Source organism: Pyrgilauda ruficollis, unplaced genomic scaffold (assembly GCF_017590135.1).
Source record: "Pyrgilauda ruficollis isolate IOZ18807 unplaced genomic scaffold, ASM1759013v1 scaffold40, whole genome shotgun sequence".
Lineage (NCBI taxonomy): Eukaryota > Metazoa > Chordata > Aves > Passeriformes > Passeridae > Pyrgilauda > Pyrgilauda ruficollis.
The window spans coordinates 6,969,581-6,995,741 of record NW_024525490.1 but is presented as its reverse complement, the minus strand read 5'-3'; the positions used below and the strand labels follow the sequence as shown (position 1 = coordinate 6,995,741).

Genomic DNA, 26,161 nt, shown 5'->3' with positions numbered 1-26,161 from the left:
CATGGCTAGGACTGCTCAGTAACATACACACATTAATAAAAGGAACAAAAGCCAGTAATGCACTGTGGTTGTGCTTATCTCCCAAAAAGAAGCACCATAAACCAAGCCATGCTAATGGAAGCTAAAGCAAGTGTAAGCTCCTCTGTGACCAGGAAGAACACAGTAGAACAGAAGTATCTCGATGACACAGATAAAAGTGAGGTTCTCTAAAATCTAATAACATACTGAGTTCTGTTTGTTTCCTGGTTATGACTCCCTCTCCATATCAAAATAGAGAAATTAAATTGGAAAATAGTTTTTAGAGAAGAGATATAAAGATGATAAAATCAATAAGCAGCTTCTATACGAATAGAGACTAAATATTCAAGTACTCTACAAGACCATTAAAGACAAGTAAGAGAGGACCCCAAAGAAGACAAATCCCAAGTGACACAGAAAGAGGATGAGTGGAGACATAAAATTTCTAGTTACTCAGATAGTTTAAATCCATCAGAATTCAATTGTTATTCCTTTGTTGTTCATTTTAAGAAAGATTTAAGATGCTGAAAATAGCAAAAGTATGAACACCTGAACCCTCAGTAATGTGGAAGTCTCTACAAAAACAGCCTTTCCCCTGGCACTGAAGCATTCAAACTGCGATGTCACTGTCATCCCTCAGAGATCCACTAATTACCATGATGGGAATACACTTATTCTATGCATTTTCCCCCTACTCCATCAAGCAGAAAATAGCTTGAGTCTCTAAATCAGCCCATGACAATAGCCCATAACAAAAGAAAACCAACCTAATCTCTATATTTTGCTTTGCTTTTTGAGCGTAAAAAGAAAGGAACTTTCATTTGCAGGAAATTATTTCAGGACGGCTCAGGAAATGGGCCACACTTATTTTTCCTGCTGAAGAAGAAGGCATGCATACTGTTTATGAGATTCAGGCTAGTTACAGAGCAATTAATAATTAATCATTCTACTCACTTTAGAAGAGTGGCTATAGTTCTGGACGTTGTTTTAAGATGACCTTCTGCAGATGACACCAAGTTGTGTGGGAGTGTTGGCTCACTGGAGGGCAAGAAAGCTCTGCAAAAGGATCTGGGCAGACTGAATCAATGGGTCAAGGCCTATTGTGTGAGTCTTATGACAAGTGGCTGAGGGAGCTGGGGCCATTTGGCTGGGAGAAAAAGAAGCTGAAAGGAGACCTTATGGCCCCCCTACAACTCCCTGAAAGGAGGCTATAGTGAGGTGGGGGTTAGTCTCTAGTCCCCAACTAACAAGAAATCAGACAAGAAGAAATGTCCTCAGGTTGCACCAGGGGAGGTTTAGGTTGGATATTTGAGAAAAAAAAATCTTCACAGAAATGGTTGTAAAACACTGAAAGAATCTGTACAGGAAAGTGGCTGAGTCACCATCACTGGAGATATTTAAAAATCATGTAGACATGGCAGTTAGAGCTATGATTTAGTGTTGGATGGACTTGGCAGTGCTGGTTTAACAGCTGAACTTGATGGCTTCAAAGATCTTTTCCAACCTAAACAATTCTGTGATTCTGTGATTCTATGCTTCTAAAATTCAAAATATTAGTGATGTAGATGTCAGAAAGATTTGGAGTTGCTTCTCACTGTCATCTCGTGCATTTTCACATTTGCTTGAATTAATTATAAAGTATATGTCCTGTATATATATGCTTTACATTTTTTGTATCGTTTGATAGAGTCAGTCTTGAAATATGAGTTAATTGTTTTATAAAGTTAGCATTTCATTTAATCAACTGCAGTGTAATACAGCACAAGAAAAAACAACTTTGGTGAAAAATTCCTGTAACTTATTCAGCAACTTTCTAGAGGCTTGCAAATATTTAATCTTCTCAGAACTGATTTTCAGTGAGATAAATAAGTTAAGTTTTGAACAAAGGTATCTGGGAAACCGGTGAAGTTAAATGGGAACGTAGGAGATTCTGCATATCGTAACATAGCGGGTATGCACACAGGATTTTCTTTGTTGTGCATATGTTAAGCATTATGAACAGACATTGTGGATAATAACATTTAATTATTTTTTTAAAGAAAATGCTCATTTTAATTATTTAATGTTATCTTAATTGTTTGGAGCTCTTGATGTAGTCCTGTGATGGAAAGGATTTTGTCTTTTCAATTAAGGAAAAGCAATGCATTTCAGCTACTGAAGATAAGCCATCTTCAAAGAGCATGATGGCTCTACAATATCATATTAAATGAAAGTAGACTTAAAAGTAGTGAGTGCTGTTTAATACAAGTTTAAGTGAAAATTAGATAGTGATAGTATCTTCCTTCTCTCCTTACAGGAGAACATTTTACTGCTTCCTTTACCCCACAGAAATAATTCCTCATGTGATTAAAATAAATGACACACCATCTAATGTTTGCAAATGAATGTGCATATTGCTGTCAAACAATGACCTTTATCCAGTTCTCATGGTTCACCACAATATTCAAAAGAAAAGAAAAGAAAAGTAGCAGCATTGCTGAAGTACATTTTTCCTGATCATGGAATATTGTGACTACACAAACTGTAATAATTTAATAAATTATGGTACAATATAAGGACTGTATTTGCTTCAAAATCTGGGATATCTTGGATAATTTGGGTTAGAATATAACTTTTTGCATCAGATTAGTCTAGTTTGTGGCATTGGCTGCTAAAACCAACATGTTGCCAAGGTTTGCCTGAGAGTGGTGCCTGAGAGATCCATTTCATGTGTAAACTACTGTGGTTGTGTACTAAGCCTGTTAATGAAATTTCATTGCAGCTGTTTCACTCACATTTCTGACTATTGTTTTGGTTTTCTTAAGAATGTTACCAGGGAAGTGAGTGAGCAACAGTGAAAAATGGATATGGGCAATATCCCACAGGGATTGGATTACTGCAGGATATTGTGCAGAGAAGAAAATGTTAGACTCAAGCACTGGAAGGTTTACGTGTTTGGTTTTGTAGTGAAGATGCAGTTTTCTTACTGGCAATGCAGGGGATGTTTGACCACAATCTACTCATTCCCGCCTTTATAAAACTGCCTCCATTAACTGCTTTAAGATTTTTTTTCTTCAATCTTTGTCATCAAAACAAGTTGATAAAATAATATGTATTGCAGAAACAAACCAAACTGCAGCACCGATATTAGAAATTTGCCTTTTCTTGCCCCAATATTCTCCATCTTAGTACAGATACAAATAGTTCCATCAATTATATAAAAAATATTTTTATATATTTGAGATCTCAGATTATAATTGTCAATTGCTTTTGCAAATTTGTCCACTTGTAAATTGATTATGCAATAGATGTCATGAATACAACTTCACTATTTAATATGAATGTATCATTTTGAATTTTTTTTAATTGTCTGAGATCATTAGGATTAAAATCTGGTGTTGTGCTCCATCGGAAACTGACGGCAAAATCTGGCAATTGCTTTTCAAATAGTGTTTTATTCCTCTACTTTAACTCCTATTGTTTTTAATTTGAGCTTTGCACATAGGACTTTTAGCGATTGATTGTCTTGCTTTTGAGATGTAAAAGTTTTCTGATTCCTCTGGTCAGAAAAAGATCTCTATAATCATGCCAAAATTTGACATATGCTCATTCAGGAGCTTTTATATTGCTTGGTTTTGACAGCTTTTTATGAGGGTCTGAGATAATCCATATGGTGCAAAGTATCCTGTATTTATTATCCTTCACAACATGCTGCAAACCTCATCTTTTCCCTAGGTCTTTTAGGCAGGTTAGATAAGCAAATGATAGATAAATTGGGTAGCAAATCCTGCAGATGCTTCTCTGTTTTGTTTTTCTTTGGTTCTTTTTATTTCACTTTTATTGTAAGTTCCTATTTTTATTTTGTCACAAAGGTGCAGAACTTTGACCTTCATTTTTATCATGAAAGCATATGGGTGAAGAAGTCACTCATCTGTTTCATGTACCATGTAAATGTCATATACTCTTCTTAATGAAACATGCTTAATGATCCATATCCTCAAAAACCAGTGTAAGTCAAAAGATATTATTAGCAATTCCTGCTTTTTAGTTAGAGAACTGTATTCCATATTTATAAAATGCAGTGAGAAATATATTCTTGATATAAAATACCTTCAGGGTCTTTTAATTTTCTTCATGTCTCCTAAGAAAGCTGTCAATGGACTTGCATCAGCTGCAAGACTTTTAAGTACTTGGATCCAGCAGGGTTTAGCCTGCTTTTTATTTGTTACCAATAAAAAATATTTAGAAAGTTGCTGGACCTCTGAACTGGCCATTGACAGGGTCCTCACAAACATGCTTCTTAGCCACAGTTTTGTTGGTTTTTTTTTATTTCAGACCCTCCTAAAGTGCCTAGTGTAAAACTAAGGATGAATGAAATACATATGCTGACTTATCTAATAATTTCTAATTATTATATGGTCTGAAACTTTTCCCAGATCAGAGGAGCTTACTTAAAAAAATTACAGGTTTTTATACTTAATTCAATTTATTTATAATGTATTAACACTGGTAATAAAATGACATTTGTATTTTCTTAAAGTCACAATATGTTAAATCCTAAGTAAGTTATATCTGCTACTTAATGTCCAATATACATTGCAGAGATGCTAAGTCACTGAAAAGAAATGGGTTTGAGCACATAGTTTAGAAATACAGGCATTTTCATTTAATATGGAATGAAAATAATTAAAACATTGAAAATATTGATACTGATGTCAAGACCTGGATTTGTAAAGTGGAAAATAGGAATGAGTTGATCATGAAATATGAAGAAAATTGGAAGGATTCTTTTTTTATCTTGGTTTTGGGATTTTGGACAAAGATAAAGAAATTTAACATCAAATGCATATGGTAACTATCACACAGATCAGCAGGAAAAATGAACAATATCCCCAAAAAAGGGTATTATGAAATACTTGTGAAAGGAAAAAGATACTAACTTTGTAACAGCATAGGTTGAGTATTGGCACAAGTAACTCAAAAAGTGGTCAACTAATTTCTGGGGGCTGAAGATTTCTGTTACACGGTGACACTATTACTGCCTACTAACAGAGCATAGCAGTACAACAGAAATGGTAATGCTGGATTGAAGCAACAGAATCAAAGGAGATTCTGATTTATGAACTGTGAAACTGAAGCCAAATAGCAATCAAAAAACACTAAACAGAGGAAAAGTTTTGAAATCTTGCTAGTCAGAACATATGTATTTTCTGGTTCATTCTGCTAATGTGCACAGCATATTCAGAGAGAGTTAATTTGATTTTAATCCTTTCACAGATCAGTAGAGGATGAACCAAGCCAATAATATTTCCTCCTGTGACTAATTTTATTTTTTACTTTATCTCATAAATACTTTATAATTTAAATGTACTTTAATCTAGCTTTCTATTTGGGAGCCGGGAGGAAAAGGAGGTTCAGGAGAGACCATGTTGCTCTCTAGAAGTACCTGAAAGGAGGTTGTAGCCAGGTGGAGGTCAGTACCTTCTCCCAGGTAACAAGATGAGAGGAAATGGCCTCAAGCTGAACCAGGGGAAGTTTAGGTTGGATATTAGGAAAAATTTCTTCACAGTATTGGTTGTTAAGCATTGGAAAAGGCTGCCCAAATAAGTGGTTGAGTCACCATCACTGGAAGTATTTTTAAAAAATTTACGGGTTGCACTTAGGGACATGGTTTAGTGATGAACTTTGCAGTATAAAGTTAATGGTTTGACTGGGTGATCTTAGAGGTCTTTTCCAACCTTAATTATTGTATTATTCGTGATAGTTCTCCCTTTTTAATGACTTAATGCACTGTGGAAATAATGACTCTGTAGATGTTAGAGAGCACTAACAGCATCTCACTAAAAAACACAGATAAGAAAACTGATCCATGCATAGGTTGATCCATACATAGATTGAATAGGAGAATGCATTTACTATATCTTCTGCTGAACAGTTATTAAGGAAAGAGATAGGCCATCCATGAATTTATATTTACCCAATTTCTTTTGTGAATAAGCATAGATTTCTATAGCTGAAGGTAATTTCTGTGCACAAATACCAGAAATAAGTTTCAAGTAAAGTGTATCACTGCAGTCATATTCTATTAATCCTAGATCTTTTTAAAATACCAGTTAGGCTGATTTTGGTTTTTTTGAATATCTTAAGCTTCAAAAGTAGAACTACTGTACCACAACTAATGGTTCTACTGTTCTTTGAAGTGTCTTTATTGTGAAAAACAAAAGTATATTTTAGTTCTCGATTCAGAAATTACTATTTCCTTTTTTCCCCTAGAAATTGCCTTTCTTTGTCTATCTTTATTACAAAAAGCAAAGAAACAGCTTGCCTCTCTTACTGACCGGTGCATATCACCAAATGCCATTTCTGTTAGAGATATTGTCTAAACAATTTATGTATTTGCTGGAGGCTTTTCCTCAGGATATGTCTTTATCTGATTGTCTGTTTAAGAGTATTTAAATCCTGTTCTATCCCATGTGATCTATACAATAGTTCTTAACTCTATTGTTCACATTATTCATTTCACAGAATATTCAAAATTTTCTTAACAGAATAATTTAAATTGCTATTGCTTTTAAATAAAGTAGTAATATTATCAGTTGATTTTTTTACTACATTATAAATATTTTTTCCTTATAAAAAGTAATAGAATTTATCAGTATCCTCTTTCTGAATGGATTTTAGGTTTAGGAAAGCAGACATAACATATATAATACACACAATCTAGTATGGAATTATATTATATATAACATCTATAATACACACAATCTAGTATTTCCTTTTAAACACTTAAATGCACTGAGATCTTTGATTTTGTAATTTAAGTGATTGTAAGAACACAGGCTTTCACATATGTCAATGTATTTTATGCAATATATGCATATTAATAAAGAGTAAATATACTAGCTATGCATAAAGGAAGCTTAGTGGGGAAAAAAACAGTGTAGGTTTTAAAAAATATTTTATAGAATTTCTTTTTCTCTCTATAGATGAAAGTATATAATAATTAAATGCAGCAGCATAAAGTAACATAAGCTACCATTTTTATCTAAGTTGAAATTTCTAAAATTTCCTGGGCTTCAAATTTCAGGCTAGAAGGGAATATTATTCAACCACCAAGGGACCACTAGTTTGACCTCTTCTATATCTTAAATGATCAATATTTTGTTTGAACTCTATGAAAAACATAGACTTCATTTAAATCAAACCCTTCTATTAAATATTTTCCTAAGATACACTTTACTGTGGTCACCTCTTCCTAAACCCACAGCACTGGTGGGCAGTTTATAAATACAGGTCATTCTGTCTGGCAAACCCCAGCCAGTACTTCAGTAAAAAGCTGAAAATAAAAAGTGGGTAAAGATTCCTTTCTGACCCTGCTAACCCTATGTCTCAGGTATTGAGGTAATGCTCAGGACTGAGCCAGCAGTGCAGACTTATAAGAGGTGTAATCACTCTCACCTCAAAGATCTTTTTGTCTGCTAGATACCTTTTCACCACGCTGTTATCTGAGACATGTCCAGAAAATGGAGAAATGAAAATAATTAGACAGTACTGTAGTGGGAGAAAAATGCTGATAGCCACCACACATTGCATCCAGAAATTTGAGGACATATTTTTTTTTAGAGTCATTGTACCGCTGCAGATATGAGGCAGCGTGAGTATTTGAAAGGTGATGCAAACAATGCTTTTCTCCTCTGAATAAAGCAGAATATGCAAAGAACAGGACAGACAGTATAACAGTCTTGTTTACTGAGAGAGTGTTGCGTGGATTCTGTACACTGTAACTCCTGCTTAGCAAGAAGGAAGCTGGCTTTCTGTTTTATCCCACATGAATCCCTTTCAGTCAGAGTTATCTGGAGGCAGGGAGACTGCACCTCTTCTGAAAGCAAATAAGCTTTTTTTTCCCTGAAGGGCAGGATGGAGCTATCAGAGAGTCTGCAGCAACAGCGCAGACAGAAAATCCTGGAAAAAAGAATAGAAAGGAGAGACAAAAGAAGGAGATTTTGTTTAGGACCTATTGTATCTAGTCAAAAATTTATTTCAAGTTAGAGAATAAATTTGCTTTCAAGGCTTTTATTTAATTACACGTATTGCTACATTTTCAGTATTTTTTAAAAATCTTTTAAGAAACTATTTATCTTGTGTGCTAAATAAAGTCTATCCTTAAAGAGGGGACTCATAACTTTTTGGATAAGTTACTCTAACAAAAGGGAGATAATTCAGAATATCTGAATGTCAAAGGGACACTTTTGACCTCAAAAGTCTTGGTTGTTTTTTCCATGTTTAAACCACTTTATTCTTCTTCTTTCTTTCTTTGGCTACTGACCCCCGTTGCCAGGGCACATAGAGGGTGCTTTGCCTAAGGTGCCATTCAAACCTCACCTGTAACTATATAAGATGCCAGTGAGATTATCCAGGCTCCACAATATCTACTGTATATATTCACAGCACTCCACTAACTTCAGAGTTTCTTTAAAACATTTGCCTTCTTAAAATTATCAATTTAACTTTGTTTCAGAAACAAAATTTCTGTCAGCAAATAATCATGGGATTATACTGCTGATGCTACAGTATGATACTCCTTTTGAACTGTGTAGGAAAGATCTTGGTCCTGCATTGCCATACATGGCAGAATATCTTTTGCTGTTCTAAAGTCACAGCAATTACTTTATTCATTCAGCAAGAACAAAGATTCCACAGAGAAAGGAATAGTTGAAATGGATAAAACCTAGAAATTATGTCAGAGAAACTTGACATTAATATTTTTTTGTATCTTGCATTTAGTTTCAATAAATTGAGAATGGTGAAAGTAGACTTTCTGATTACATAGCTGTCTGAGTACAGGAAAAAAACCCTACCTTGCACTGATCAAGTCTTCTACTAAAACAAAAGTTTGAAACTTATGTGACTTTTTTTCAGCTAAGAAATTTTATTTTATTTTGCATCAATGCAACGTTAAAAAAATCCTAACTGAAATCAAAACCCATTATGAAATCAAAATTTATGATGTTGCACATATTTTTTAATTTTCCAGACTGGCTCTTTTTCACAAACTTCTTATGAATCAACAGAGAATAAGAAACTGCCTTTTCCTTGTAATATCATTGAACGCAATGGACTTAATTACACTAAATTGATCCTAATAACAGTTAATAGTGATTTAATACCACCAATTAATTTGATACAAACTGTTGTTTTACAGCCTTTTTAAGATAAAAGCTTACTTAGTCATGCTACATCTTGGGTACAAATCACATTCTGCTCATTCTCAGAACTCTACCTTAAAGCAGACACTCATTAAAATTTAGAATCATGCAAGTGACAAATCTGTTGTGTATTGTAAAGTTTTCTCCGTCAGGTTGTTTAATTTTAAAAAATGCCAAAAATGGTTCTGTCATAGCTGCTTTATTTTGCTTTGTACCTCAAAAGAGTCATTAGTGTCACTTACAAGAATTAAAATTTTCTGCGTTATCTTCTGAAGCAGCTTATTGCAGGGACAGAGACATAAAAACAGTAAAATATGACTCTAATAACAGGCCAATAACAGTACATCAGGCTTTGTTCTGTATTATGCTCTATGGAACATCAAAGGGTACTTATGGATACTAAAAGTGGGTTCGGTGGTCTGTGGCTGCTTTGACCACATGTCATAAGCATAGAACTTGTATTAAGGAGAACACAGATACAGTATAAAGATCAGAAATAACATTGGTCTGAAGAGTTGATGTAAATATGAATTCCTACAACTATTTTTTTATTAAAAAGTCTGTAAGATTCACCTAAAATTATAGTGTTGCAAGTCTAAATCCAACTCTAAATTTCCTGCTGTCTGAATACTTGAATACAGTACTCTCATTCGAGCCACACTTTTCCCTAAGGTAGACTTACATCTACATCAACTTTAAATAAGTGCATACTGTTTTCTAAGTTTAATTTCTGTAAGTAGTATCTGTAGTACGAAGTACCAGTAGTATATGTGGTATGAAGTGAGCAACAAGAAACTAGAAACGGGAAACTGCAAAGACAAAAAGTGCCAGAGGCATAGGTGTTTTTTCTTTAGCTATAGCTATAGTAGTAAATTAAACTAAAATCTGAAGGCTAGTCTCTGGACTGAGGCCAACTGGCAAGTCTGAGGTCATGTCTATAAAAACTTTTATGGTAAAATAGTTTGGTATGGTGGGTCTGAAATGATTCCTGAATTGTACTAACCAGTGAATTTTATAAGTTTCAGAATTGAAGATAATATGTAACTTCCATAGTAACTGTAACAGAAACAGTGATGCCATTTTATAAATATGGATGATTCCATGTCAGGATTTGAACTCAAATTGTGGACTTTAGTGTAGTAGTAGTGTAATATAGCAAGCTGAATTGCTGCTAACATAGTCCAGGGTAAGGAAGCAAAAAGGTCCTTTGCATAATATCCACAGATGTTTAATTCAGCTGCGTGGTGAGATGTACAGGTCCCAGAGACACACACATGGAGGGTCCAGCTTTTTCTCCCCAGGGGCCTGGGGGCTGACCCTGGTCTAGGGGCAGTACAAAGATGAGCGCCAATCAGGGAATAGGGAAGGAGTGGCTCAGGGACATAGGAACAGTCATAGGAACAGGGGAAGGAGCCAGTGGGGTCTAACAGGTTTTTGAGGGAAGCCTCTTGTGTCTCCCTAGACCAGGGAATGCCCCCCCAGAGTCTCCACAGTGTAAGCATCATTTCTGTGAAAAGAAAGGAGGGTACTATATTTATTTATTTATTAGAATATGAAACAAAGTTAATTTCCTCCCTTTCTTGTATTATTAGAGAAATTTGCATCATTGTTCTTTTTTGTTTAGTTAAATCACAGTTAAATCTAAGACCAGACCAATAAATCAGCTTCAGGCCCAGGAAATATGCTATCAGAGAAATGAGAAAAAATGTCTTGTTGGCCAATTAGTTCATCTGCAACATGGAAATGTGTGTTATCTGGTGTCTCAGTACGGCAAAGTCAACACCAACAGATGAGAGCAGTCTAAAATTGTGCATTTTACTTCAGAGTGGAAGTGTAATGACTCTGAGTGAATTGGTATATATTTTATCTAGATAAATCTACTGCAGGTAACAAGAGATTCTGCTCTATTCTGTAACTGCTTTTAGTGTGGAATTTCTGGGGTTTTCTTTGCTGAAGGAAGGTGTCTTAGGATTGTAGAATTGTAGAGTATTTTGGGCTAAAGGGGCTTCAGGAGGTCTTTAGCCCAACCTCCTGCTCAAAGCAGGGCCAGCCAAGGTCAGAACAGGTTGCTCAGTGGTTTATTCAGTTGGATTTTGTAAACCTCTGACACTGAAACCTGCAAAGCTCCCTGAGTAGAGAGGTCCAAATGATCAATCCTTAAAGTTGCTCAAACACCCTTGAAAACCCATAAAGATTTCAAAACCAGTGTTAGGTAAAAATTGATCCAATCTTTTAAATGTGCATTAAGAAAAAGCTTTTCTTGATTGTAGTGACAGTAGGACTGTTTTGTCATAATTTTACAAAAATAAACATTCTACTGCAAGGCACAGTTTGAGTATGAAACCAGAAAATGTAAACCTCCAGATACTGAGTGAAAAACAAGTTGTCTTTTTTAAGCTAATAAATCTATAAATAATAACTAAATATAATGGTAGTGAAATATGTTCTCACTTTTAATCAAACAATTGTCTTCAATACAATTGGGAAAATTAGGGGTTATTTGTCTTATAATATATTATAATAAAACTTCTTTAGTCCTCCTGGTTCATAACTCATATGTGGTATAGTTGTTTTAAATATCTTGTTGCTTTTGTATAATAGAGTGAATGCTAATATTACAACCTAAACAGTTCAATGGTATTAGTTACTTATTTATTTTTGTTTAGCATGGCCACATTCAAGTGAAATTCCTAGAGACAGATGAAAGTTTCAATCTTGTTTCTAGAAGGAAAGATTTCTCTTTTCTATCAGAAAAGAAGAAGTAAAAGAATTTTTATTCTCAGCAAGACTGCACAGCACGACTGACACAATACTTTTTCTGAACATCCTCCTTTCCCTCATCCTCTTCTACCATTTGTTTTGTTACTTTTTTGCCATTTTATGATAATCCTAAAAACGTCATTTAATCATCACTGAAAAATGTCGGAAGGTAAAAACATTATGTAAAAGGGCTTGCATTTCATACAGACATTGCCATGTTTGGGGACTGTTATATCAATAGTTATCAAATTATTGCCTGACCTTTCCATCGTTCTAACCTGCGAGGCATTGAGCAATGGATTTAGTACTGTTTAGACAGAATTCATCTTCGGGTTATAATTAATAGGCCAGTATTTAATCACTAGATTTGTGTGATTACAAATGAGGCAGCTGTGAACTATTACTGCTGGCTTGGACTGAGGCACAATTACTGGTAGCTTACCCAGCAAAAGTGCTCGAGAGTTGCTGTATGCATTTCCACATTTATAATTATGCAAAAAGCCCTGTCGTCTTACTTGACCTTTAAAGCACCCAATGTGCTGATTGTAGAAAAAGTATTTTAAAAGCCTGATGGCAATTTCATAGAGTGCATATATGACCCAGTGATTGTATCATCAGCAAATGCTAAACAATGGTTTAAAGTCATTATTCTAATTTGGCCAGACCCTGCTAGATTCAATCAAACACAATCAGAGGTGCACGGCTGACATTCTAACAAGCTTAGGGCAAAGGCAGCTCATGCTTTGAATTGTATTAACTTGTTTTCTGAAACCAAATACTGGGAATTACTTTCAAAATATTCTTTTAATATGTGCATACAAAAATACTTTTACATACCAATCATATAAGCTATTAAGACAAACTAAAATATATGTCTAAAGCTAATGTGGAAAGAATAACATCAATATGGTGTTTGTGTGATAGAAGTACGTACAAGGTCATGCAACTAGTTAGAGGGTTAACATCTGAAAACATGTAGAAGAAATAGTAATTAAGAGAAAAACAGAAGAGAAGTTTGAGCAGCTGTACTTCACTTAGCACATCAGTCAAATAGTTAAAAAGAAAAGCCTAGCAGTTCCTCCCTGACCCTCTTCCAGTCCATCTTGAGAATTATGCTGCATTAAAACAAGTGTGATTTAAAATATTTCTGAAAGATTGCTATCTTGTTGCTATGTTTTTATTCATTATTACAATATCATTTTATCAGGAAGAGAAGTAACTTTAGATATTTAAAAAATCATATTTTTTTTTTGTTTGAAGTCTCACTGCCACTCTTTTCTGTAGAATGATATATCCAAGATGTCATACTGGGTTCAAACAGTAGTAAAAAATGCTTGGCCATTGCAAATAGAGCTACAGAGAATGATTGTGTCAGTTACACACATTATCAGCAAACTTCCTTTATAAGTCATTAATGAAAATTGTGTGTTACAGAACCTTGTGTGTGTTCTTAGACATACAGACATTGTATAATATTAAAAAATGGTTGGAAAAACATTTATTTCCTTGATTCTAAATACGTTTGGCTCCTTTTTTGCATTCCTGTTGGTTATTATCAAGTTCAAAAAAAATTGAGGGGAGAACAAATAATCCCCTGAATCGATCCATTAAGACCCTGTTTTCAGTCCACAGAATCAAAACCCCAATTTATTTGTCTTCTTCGTTCTTGATTTTAGCAGCAAACCAACATTTTTTATTCTTCACCTGAAGTTATTTGCCATAGGATGAACAGGCCATTTTACATACACAAATATTTATGGGCCTTTCTGTAAATACATATAACCATGTTTGCATATTGTTCTGAAAGTACCTCAGACCAGAATTACATGGAAAACAGAGAGAACTGTTTGCAAATGTTACTAATGTTAGCTCCCCACTATGTCTGTAAAAAACACATAGAAGACTTTATGAAATTATATGTGAGAATCCATATATTACCGTATGACGATAAGTTAATATAGTTAAGAAAGATTTTAATATATTTAAGAAAGCTTTTAGTGATCTTTTTTGTAAGAATTTTCAGAAACTTGTTTCACATTTTCAGAAATAAACTGAATTCCTACAATACCATACCTACTGCATCCTACCCAAATTGCTTTTGCAGAGCTGGGGGTGGTTGGTTTGTGATTTTAGTTTGTTTTTTTTTTCTGTTTTGGTTTTTGTTTGTTTGTTTGTTTGGTTTTTTTTTGGGGGGGGGGTATTGTACGTGGTATTTTCCCATAGCTTTTTGTGGTACCCATATTAAAAAGACACTTGGATATCTTTAAATATAGAGCTGATAGAACTCTCATTTGTTTCATGTACAGAGAGAAGGGTAGGCTGAAAGAAATTCCCCCCATGGGAGACTGGTTTAGTTCTGATATTTCCTTATTGCGATTTCTTACATGAAGATAAAATGATTGCTGCCAGCTGGTTATTGGAATGCAAATGACCTTTACATCATTTAAAAAAATTGAAAGAAACCAAATTATTTGCTTGCTACCTTCTGTTTTTTGTTGCCAATTTATGCACGTGGTTAACGGCAACATTTTTAAGAGGGTATGTGAGTGGGGGAGGGAAATGGGAATGTATATATCAATTTCAGGGCCTAATATTACTAACTTCAGCTTTAGAAATTATGCTTTTGAAGATAAGTAATACAGATTATTATAGTACCTCTGCACTTTCTAAAATGCAGCTTGTTTTAAATTGCTTTTGTGATTTGTGTGTGTGTGATGAGAAAGAAGGATATATAAAATATTTCAGTTCAATTAATGTATTTTTTTGCAAATTAAGAAGTGTTCTTGTTATTATTCAAAATTTTCTAACTCTTTTTATTCAGTCATTTATGTGCTTTGCCTTTTGTAGCAATTAAACTGCCCAGATTTACAATATGGCTTCATTTTAATAGAATTTCAAACCCCAAAGACAAGTCAACTTACAGCTTGTTAAACAGCTTCTTTTATATTTATAATTCCATAATACAAAACAGCTATTTACTTAATTTTCTTTCTTTGTTGGTTTAGTAAGAGCCTAATTAATTTGTCAGATAGACGGTAATGTAAACAATATGTGGTGGTAAAATGTGCCTATTTCTGAATTTGTACAGGCAAGGCATGGTACCATGTGAAGCAGAAATGTCAATCCTGAAGTTATCTTCAAATACAAGTGTAACTAGAAATTTCTGGTCCAGCCCTTATTGGCTTGAAACAGGATCCATATTTGTTGGTGGTTTGCCTCATCCTTATGCAGCAAAACAGGTATTTATTATTATTATTTATTTTCATTTAAAATTTGTATTATTTTAGGAGTGGCATTTTGAATATTATATAACTGAAAATATTTAAACCATGCAAAAAAATAGAAATTACACCTTTTTGAGAATTACATCTAAGGGATGAATATGATCCCTTGCAGAGTATTGTTCATGTGTGGGATTTTGGTAAGTGAACTGAAAGGGCGTTATAGTCTAAAGTGATTATCTGAAATCCTGTTTGTCTTGAGTAGGCAGAGTAAAGGAGCAAATATGATCAAATTTAGAGGAGGTACGTGTTACGTCAGGTGCTAGTTCTATGAGGATGTGAAAAGTATAACTGCAATGGTTTCCAAAACAAAGGAGGTGCTGTTTGCATCCTGTGCTGACTCAGACAGGTGTATGTAAAAAAGGACCAGATGAGAGAAAGCTAACTTGTGAAACTGCATTAATGAATGAGAGAGAGCACAGGAGCTGGAATTTGTGGGGGTCTGTATGCAGCTCAGGTAACCACTTATGCAGGGATAAGAAGTAATGTGCAGTGGGGCTTGTGCAGAGTTAGGGAAGAAGAATACCCACAGGGTCATTGGAGAGTTGGAGACAAGCAGATCATTACTCAGTTGTTCTTATGGAGGATCTTGGGGTAGAGTAGTCACAATAACAGGTACACATCACTTAAGTGATTTCCAATTTATTTTTTTCCAAAGCAGGATGAGTGCAGTTAGCAATTTCTATTCCGGTTTATGACGCTCAAACTCTTCTAACTCATGCTAACAGATCAAAGCCCCAGGCCCTGTAATTTATTTGAGACTGGCACCATATGCCCAGGGCACACTTAGGCCAGCTTCCAGCAGCATGGCCCCTGTGCAACGCAGTGAGCTGGTTCAGCCTTCTACATCTTGTCAGGTGTCTAAGTAGGAGTGCACCTAAGCATCTAATGGCCTGTTGTTAGAGCTATGTACAAATATTTTAATTAAATATTTGACATAAGGCTCAGGTGACCTCACTAGTTATATAGCTCCAAGTTGGTCTCTGACTTTTGCTTATCCAAAGCCAACCTGTGCTTCTATCTGGACTATTTGACTCTCTTGTCTCATTCTCAAATGTGCTTCCAGAATGTAAAACTGTTCATCATTACATAATAAAGAGTATCTTTGAGTGTTTGTGCTTTCCACATTGTGAAATAAATTAAACTGTGAGCACTGAGATGGTGTAGTGTGCCTCATCTGAACAAGGATCTTTGGATTGGTGTCACCCCACAACTGGAACAAAGTTAGACTGCAGGGTTTTTGTTCTCCAGTGCACTGTAAAAACTGGGCATATGTAGTCCAGTTTTCATTTTTTAAGCCATACTTTAGGGTAGGCATCACCCTGTGCAACTGATTTGAACTTTTTATTTATGTTCCATTCTTCAGTAAGTGAAGGTCATCTCATCATGAGGCAAATAGATTCATTTCAAGCACCAGCATGTTTTTGATACTGCTACTGTAGTCCAGCATTTCTAGATTGCTTTCACCTTATAATAAATTGCACAGTAATCAATGACGTGACAAGACTGTTGAAATCCAACTTAAAAGTTCTTGTGAATAAGTGCTTTTTAGGTTTTAAAGTATTGCACAAAAAGTGTACTTCTAAGTAGCTCATATTGACATTAAAAGAACACATCAGGTAGTATTCAGTTATACAACTTTTCCCTTAACTCAAATGTTCATACACAAGCTATACCTTCATCTGGAATATTTTATTCTCAGTTGTATATATAATTTTACTTATTACAAAAAATTATCCATACTAATGAGATATACAAAAAATATTTTTTCAATGTTTAAATGACCTTTCTTGTAAGAGTTTTTGCAGGACACCCCAAAGAATTTATAGTGAAGGCTTAGAGAACTTCAATTCACATAGTGTGTTTTGGAGCAGGTATACAAGCAATTTCTTTGAGGGATATAGTAATAATGTGTATATGAGAATGAATTTTGAAATTAAAAATAGCACTTTACTAGCTAAAGGCCAAATAAAATCCAGAAAAATAAATTTACATTAAGGAAGTTCAAATAGAAATTAAACATAATGGTTTACAGATAATGTATTGCTAAAAATTTTGCCTGTATGTACTGGATTGTCATATCCTCAGCAGAGGATATGACTGTCATTCCTTCTTTGAGAATGTTGCAGTTCAATTCTGTACTTAATGCAGGATTAATAGGTGAGATGTTGTGGTTCATGATTAATTATCTAAATTAGGTAGTAGATGTGAGGCATATACAAGTGCTCAAGCTGGTGATACTTAACTTCTATTAGTACTTGGAAAGCATATGTTCCTATAACTTCCCCAAAAAGGCAAAAATATGTCCTCTTCTCTCAGTTGCCTCTTTAGTTTTCCACTGAGCTTTCTTGCAGCTTTCTTTCTGTTTGAGATGACCTCAGCCTTTATTTCACTTAAATTTCTTTGCATATTTGTAGTTGTTGTATTCACTTTGATCTTAGTATCTAATTTTTCGTTTTTTAATGTTTTTCTAGCTTCAGAGAAGTTCAGTTTTCCTTGGCCTACCTGTCAAAATCTGTAGGGTCCAAGACAAATATAGCCTATAAAGGCTGGGTTTTTTCCCTTTTGTCAGGGAATGGAGAACTGCCTGTCCAAGTACTCTTTATGTGGGCTTTTCAAACCCAGCAGTAGGAAACCACTCCAGAAAGTTTCTTTTCCATCAGTTTAGACCCAGGCAGTCAGGCTTCTATTGTAAAACCTTCCTCATCCCTGAAACAGTACAGGTCTGTTTCTGACCTTCATGCTGCAGTTTGCTTCAAGGGAGATTTCTGCTCCAGCTGAGACTCAGCTTTTTCTGGCAAGTGCTCTGATCACTCTTGGAGTCAAGTTTGATAATGACCCTTGTGATATCTGCAGTATTCCCCTAATAATACATTGTCTTGTTTTAGCTCCTTCTCTCATAGTTCACTCTGCTGCTCACTCTGGCTCTCCTACCTTCCAATATTGTGGAGTTGCAGAGAGCAGTGACTTCAGACCCTAGACTTCTTCAGTTTCTGACTAACAGGAACTTTTAGCTGTCAGTACCAGAAACTGTTGACAGGGGAGTCGTATATTACTGGAATTGACTCATGTTAAATGATTCATTTCTAAGATAGATTCCTCTAAGTTTCATTTTGATTGAAGTTTGAGATGACCTATAAAGCCCTCGGGGTAAAATATTGTCTCCTCTGATGATTTCCTATACATTTTCCTAATCAGCTCTGAAATGTCCATGCATTCTTTCCACATATTTCTTCTTGTTTTCTGTATGCTTGTTATTTGGTATTCCTTAGTCAGAGTGCACTTAACATGTAAGGCAAGGTACAACAATTCTACTGATTTCTCTTGTTTCTGCCACAGTCTCTTCAGGAGATCAGAGCCTTACCTTCAAGCAGTGATGCATTTAAAAGAATATCTGTGACATCTGGGGAAGCAATGCCATAATACCCAATATATTTCTTCACTATTCAGTTGCTCTCAGACCTCCCAGATCTCAGTCCTAGTGCCTGTGACTGGTGGTGAGAAACACAAGAGCAAGATAAAGTTATGGACAACTTAAGTAAACCAGACATATAAAGTACCATGGATTCAGAGAGACACTTTATAAGCATGCACCCCTGGCTGATGTTATCACTAGGCCACTCTCCATTACCTCTGAAAGCCTAGAGCAATCAGAGGAAGCCTCTGATGACAGTGAAAAAAGACAAATGTGATGTTATGTTCATCTTAAAAAGGAAGATAGCTAACCACGAGCCAGTCAGGTCAATGGCACCATTATGTTCCTGATACTAATATAGAAACAAATGAAGCATAAGCGCGTCCTTGGGAACAACCAGCATGGATTTACCAAAGGGAAACTGCCTGATCAGTATGCTTACATTCCCTGTTGAGAAGACTGGCCCTGTGGGCAAGGGGAGGGCAGTGGATAATCCTTACTTCATGTCCCAGACAGCTTCACTCCCAACTTGGTCTCCTATCTCTGAGTGGCAGAGAAGGATGGAAAATGGGGGTTATAGTCAGACCATAACAGTTTGTCTCTGCCACTTCTTCCTCCTACACATCTACACTTCTCTTAGCTATCCACAGACCAAAGATGGAAAAAGGTATTTGGCTTGGTATGACTTCTGAAGGATCTGAAAATGGGGGTAGAAATCAAGGCAACAGATACATGCACTGAAACACCTTAAATGAATTCATCCACGTTCAAGTACTGCAATCTGTTTTATGCAAAGCAAGAAATTGTTTTTATGACTCTGTAAACTGTCCTTTGCAAAGTTTAGTGGAGTTATCTGACAGTCTAGGAAGCCATTGCTGAGCAGTCAGAATGAAAGCTGAACTCTAAATAGCTGGCTGGCAGATATCTTGTCCTGCTGTCTCACCACAGTGAATAAAATCCTCTTCACTTCTGTGCCAGCTTAGTTTATTACTTATTTTTGTATTCTATCCTACTTCTTTATTAAAGAATGTGATGGAATAGTTCAGACTTGCCGCAGGTAAATGGCAAAATAATTTGAACAGTTGAATAGCATGTTCTTTTTAAAACATTAGGGTTTTAAAGCTGTTTATGATCACTGGTTTTTACAACATAAAAATCAACAGAAAATGAAGACAGAAAAAAAAGCCCTATTTCTGATCAGAAATTGAGAAAAGGTATTGTTTCTGAAATATCAAGACATGTTTCAGAATAATTAATTTCATGCTAGTTTTAGTATTGTTAGTTGTTTACAATAGCTTTTTCTCTGCAGAGAAGATTGGTACACTCAAAAGGAAATTAAATATTGTTTTTAAATGTCTACAGCAGTAGCACTGACTGCAGTAATACTGTTATTTCTGCTGCTATAATTGTTCCAGTAATTTATATTTCTAGACTTAATTGTATATTAGTATTGAGAATGTGAAATGTCATTATATCTTCATATTCCTTTTCAACTCAAGCCATTCACTATAATTAAACCTTGCAAGCATTAAAACAGGGAAGTTTAAGAAGGAAAAGAAACTTCTGTACCAGGAAAGCAATCTTCTAAATAAAGATAGAAGATTAAAGGGAAGGTGCGCGAATACATATGTGGACTTCAATATGTTACCAGTGGGGAAATGGCAACAGATAATTGAGTGATGCGCTCAGGATCATAGTGTGTTAATGTTGAAGGTGAGGTGGAAATCATTATATATATAAAGACTCAGACACAGTAGTCTAACGGGCTTGTACTTCAAATACAAATATGTAAAATACACTATACATATGTAAGAACACATATAGTTTTTATATGAAAAAGAGACAACGTGACATCAGAATCATATGTACTGCCCAGTACATATACATATGTAGATAAAAATGTTTTAAACATTTTAATAACCAACTGCTAAAACATACAAAGAGACATTCTTTCTCTTTTAATAACTCATCCACAGAATTCAGTGGCATTGAGTGAAGAAATGGACAATGTGAAACAGGTGTTACAAAATACAGAATCAGACCCTTAATTTAGAATGATCCAAAAGCAATTTGCTCTATGTTACAGCTGCTGTGCTTCCATAGACTAACACAACAGTAACCCCTCTGTAACTGTCTAGTTGGAAACAGTTTATGATCCATTTCCCTTGCCAGAGCATTGCAAAGCAGTGGGAGAATTTAGTACAATCTGTGCACAGTGCCTTAGATTTGATTATCTGGCATTCACGTTATCTGATAAATCTTGGGCTCTGACAGCAGCTTTCACATTATAATTTATAATAATATAATATGTACATGATCCTTTAGCATCCTGCTACAGTAATCATTGGATGTGAGCAAATTACAGTGGTCCTGACCCAATTAATGGTCCCTGGGCTGCAGCATTCAGCGTGAGAAGATTCTGGGGAAGCCAACAAAGGAAAGAACATCCAATCTGTCACAGGATTCCAAAGTATACTAGACTGTTACATGGCTGCAGCTGTTTGCTATAGCGGTATAAGCAAGAATGGGTAGTTTGAAACCTTACAGGGGCAGTTCTTGAATGTCCATACATTTACTGTTGTTCCACAGCATATCTGAAATTTCCATATTTAACTATTACAAATCATATGCTGTTTAAAATAATTTTTTAGGGAGAGTGGTTATAGGTTTTTGGGTTTTTCTCATTAGATCATAAATCTGCCTAGAAATTATCCAAAGAATATTTCATATTCTATATAATTTAAGGAATTATCTGATCCATCAGTTTAAGATCTAGCTAATGATAGACTAAGTGGAAGCCAGCTGCCAAGCATTAGTCTTCCCCCTAGATATAGTAAAATACAGGTGTTTAGTTTGTAGTAGCTATGCAGTGGAGTTTAAGGTTCTGCAGTGGTACAGAAAATGAAAATTAACAGTGTTGACTCTTTTATCCAGAATCTCATTGTGGTTTTACTGCTACATTTCTGAAACTGTGAGTTGTTCCTGTTTGCATAAATTCCAGAGTCTGTATTTTTCAAAAAATAGGATGAAATTTTTTGTTCTTATATTTATGCCTCTCCCTTTTTAATTTGACTTTCCCTACATACATTATACAACTTCTAAGTCTGCTCTGCTGTCAAGTTTGTGATTTACAATATTCAGAAAGGCTCTTTCAGGGTGTTTGTTGATTTGAAATGCAATTTGCATCCTAAGGAGAATCTGACTTCTTTTTGAATCTTGGCATGACAGCCTTAGATCCTGACATGTATTTACTTTCTAGTGTCCTACTTAGGATATGCTTTGACTCTGTCTTTGCATCACCTGAATGCTTATCTCAATTAAGAGCACCACTTATTGTTACTCAAGATATTTTAAATATTTATGCACTTTTATAAAATAAATAAATATTTGTGACATCATCAAAAATATTTCTACATGTCAATGTTTCATTGGCTACTACCACATATTCTGGTATTTGTTATTCTTTAGATTCCCGTGGTCTGCAGGCTCTTTTCTTATATTATTAAGCATTACTCTGAAGTCGGGGTCCTGTCTCTTGACTTGAGAGATGTTTTGCCTGTTCTGAATAGTTTGTTTTGATCAGCACAGGTTTTTTTCATAAGTACTTCTTATATTGTCAGATAATTTGTGAATGTGTTTAACAGCATAAGAATCAGTGGGCAATATTTGTTACATCTAACCAGCGTGAAAACTCAACTGGTATTGGTAATTTTTGTCTTTTCTTTTATTCAGTTTGTTCACCACCCACATAAGAAACCCCCTTCCTGTACTTCCCACAATTTCTAATTTTCTTTTAGAACTTTTGCTTGGGAACAATGTCAGAGCATCTTTGGAAATTAGGTTGGCTCAGTGTTTGGGTGACCCTCTTATATAAGACCATTGATATGTTCAAGAGATATTAATAAAGAAGCATATCTTCCTTAAACAAAATTTTAGATTCTTTATGTGACATTGTCCCATGTTTCTGCTACTTACATTATTCAATACAACATTCAGGAATTTTCTTCTGAAAATAGATTTGCTGGGTTTTAGTTTGCTTCCATCATTTTGGCCTTTCACAGTCCCTTTTGAACTGCTGGTATCGTATTTGCCACTTTTCTTTATATGGTTACCAAACATATTTAATTAAAAAGTTATCTAATATTTTTGCACAATTCCAGGCTTCCTAGCTTTCACATATTAGAAAGTTTTGATGAACATAGGACAACCTCCCCAGGAAGATGATAAAATCTCTGTCCCTGGAGGTTTTCAATATGTGGTTGGACAGGGTGTTAGGTAATCTCATCTAAACTCCCTTTTACATGAAAGGTTGGACCAGAAGATCTAGTGAGATTCCTTCCAGCCTGAAAATTTTTATGATTTTATGGCTTAAGTACTTTTCTCAGCCAAAATTAAACTATATCCCTGAACATTTTAAAGAGGAATTAATTTACCCTTTTAAACCTTCACCCATATTTTGGCTAGAAAAATGTTGACTAATAGTCTTCTTTATTCTGCTGCTTTGACAATCAATCTCTCTTTTTTGTTTTATTTTTTTTAAAGTTATGCTTGATTTTTTTTTCTACTTGATCATATGCAGTGATGAGATATATATGCAGAACTCTATAGAAGTGTTCTTCTGTAACCTGCAAGTATTTTACCCATTGAGCTTTCTATTTATTTTTTTTTAATCCCTAATAACCTTGTCCTGATGCAGTTAAACCTTCTGGTGGCTTTTTCAGTGTGATTTTCTCCCAGAAGAGCACAGAAGTTGTAAATATTATAGTCAGGGGTTTTTTAATTTTTTTTTGGGGGGGGGTTTATTTATTATATTTTGACATATTAAAACATATTATCTGCCTAGAGTTATATCTCTCATAGTTTCTCTAATGGCTCCAAAAAAATATTATTTACAGCATCAAAAAATGTAGTCCCTTCAGCATATTTTGTCTTGATTTCTTACCAGACGGCTTGGAGTAATTAAACTCTGTTATTACTGTCCTTTCTGCCTTACCCCTTCTAACCTGCCATAGTATTTAACAAATACTATCATCATCTTGGTGATATATAATATAGATCTAATATAATATTTTTCATTTTGCATGAAAATTTAGTGCAAAATTATTTGTGCCAGTTTGTATATATTTGTTTGACTACTTTTGTTATATTACCTTTTTCTGGTGCAGCCTGCACCTTTCTTTATTTTTACTCTTGCATCATAACATCCCAGTGTTTGTATTTCTACCATCAAGATTTTTATCATATTCTTACTGTTTTACTGCTTTTTTTGCTTTTTTAGAACTCAAGTATTTTTTCATAGGCAGTTACTTTTCTTTTGAAAATAATAATGGTTTAGTGGTTTAGCAGAGAGAAATGTTATTACACAAATGTTCCTATTACAGTTTTGGTAACATATTTAGTTCTGTCATGTATAATTGAATGTGAATTTTTGATTTTTTTAAAAAGGTTTTTGCAGGCAAGGAGAAAAATGTAATGGAATTATATTAGTAAATCAACTTTATTCTAATTCCAGTATTCTGTAATTATGTCTTCTATATAATGGTAATAGACAGTCTTGCCTAATCCATTGATCAAAAAATAAATAGATAGGAGACTTGAGATATTTTGCTGAAAATATCCAATGCTGCCCTGTAGGATTTTTTGTTATTAGTCTGCTGGTAGCCTTTACCATCTAGAAATGTGTTCTTGTTAGGTCTTCAAGGCTAAACAATACAGAAAAGTGATACCATCAGTGGAAAGCTAAAACATTCCTGTAATAGTGTTTTGCTGGCTTGTGTTATTCTTTTCAAGTCAATCTGTGTTGAAAAGGCTGCAGATGGTGATCTTGGACACTGCAGCATTTGCGATATTAACTTATAGGAAAGAGGTATGCACAGGGAGCATTGTAGTGAAGAGTGACACATTTTATTTGCTTTTTTCTAATTAGGTTATTCAGTATGCTTATAGCCATTTTATGGATTTGTAAATTCTTTTTCTTATATCTGAATATATTCATGTAAGTGTTTTGGACCATTCAGTACTAATTTATCTACTTGAAACATGTTTGAGTTCTTGCTGAAGATCATTATTAGTACTGTGTGATTCATAAACAAGAACAGCTTTACAGATCACAGAAATCTTGAATTTTGCTAGTTATTGTGAAATCTAAACCTAGGGTATTAATCAAAATGTACAATAAATGTTTCTAATATGTCTAATAAAGTCCAAATTTATAATATCAAATATATAAAATTGGAGACATAAAGGTAAGTGCAAAGATTTTCAATATCATTTCCTGAATGCTTCTTGATAAGTCTATATTGAAAAGTTATGTTAATTTGGGTGATTTTATTAGTTATTGGTTGCACTTCATATTTTATTAGGAAGATATTAAGAGAAGTATTTTTGAAGTTTATAATATCAGACTTATTGATTGTGAAAATATATATTTCTCCAGCTGTATTCTGTGATATTTTTACTGCTTGTATTTTAAATTTCACTAGAGTTGATTTAGCAAAGTTATAATTTCATATATGCAATATTCATGTAAGTGCATATGCATGTATTAAATATTATATTATTATAAAATGCAAATACTGATATTATATTAATAAAATGTGTATTAGACTTTTCAATAAAGTCTCCTAACACCATAACAAAATAAATTCAATTGAGAAATCAAAAAATATCCTTCACTGTGCTAAGTCCACAAACAAGAAAGTATTGCTGGTGAGAAATTAAGTCTTTTTCTCATTGATTATCTTCTGCATCAAATTAAAGGGGACCCTTAAGGTTATAAATATTGAATCACTTTGACAAGGCTGTGCTTCAAAAAAGTGCAAAATCTTATTAGTGTCAACATCTCTATATTTAAAAAAAAGCATTTGCATTCCACATATATAATATATCAGCAGTTCACAATACAAACTGACTACTATAACTGAGATTAAAAATGGAATTCACTCTCATTTGATAATGCTAAAATGCCAAGATCATTATACTTATTACAGATCTACAAATCACTCAAAATGGTGATATTATAGCTACACTATATTCTTGCAGAAAAGAAGCCAGTGAACTTTAAGAAGTTCATGGCCCAGGGCCATCTGTGCAACAGGCCTTGGCTGAGAGCAGCCACACTGGATCAGAACATTAAGAGCAATGAGTTTGTGCTCCAAAATTCTCAGCAGAATCACTATGCTGAGCCAAAGAGGTTATATCTGTTTCTTGTTTATGTGAGATTTTGATATGCCTGGCTTTAACTGTGTCCTCTAGAAGCTCTTTTATGCAGCTTGAAATAACCAGAGCTCTGTGTGTATGGGAAAAACAAACTCCTGAAGATTCTGAGTCTGAAAGAAAAGAAAAAAAACTATTGCAAATATTTTGCTGATCTTAAATGATGATGGTTGTGCCACTATCTCACTGAAAGCCCCTCAGAATATGGCTTTATGGAAGTATTTTTTCTCAGAAGCATTTTAATTATTTCATAATTTCAGTGCCTGAATTCAGACTGGTGTGTACTA

General features: G+C 34.5%; 1 protein-coding gene across 1 annotated transcript in view; it reads left to right on the top strand.

Moving 5' to 3' along the window:
* EYS (eyes shut homolog) overlaps nucleotides 1–26,161 on the top strand; it is a 610,207-nt gene that overhangs the window by 354,360 nt on the left and 229,686 nt on the right. The window contains exon 25 of the mRNA XM_041477332.1: nucleotides 15,052–15,202. Coding sequence (XP_041333266.1) covers nucleotides 15,052–15,202 — 151 coding nt within the window. The remainder of the gene's footprint in view (nucleotides 1–15,051; nucleotides 15,203–26,161) is intronic.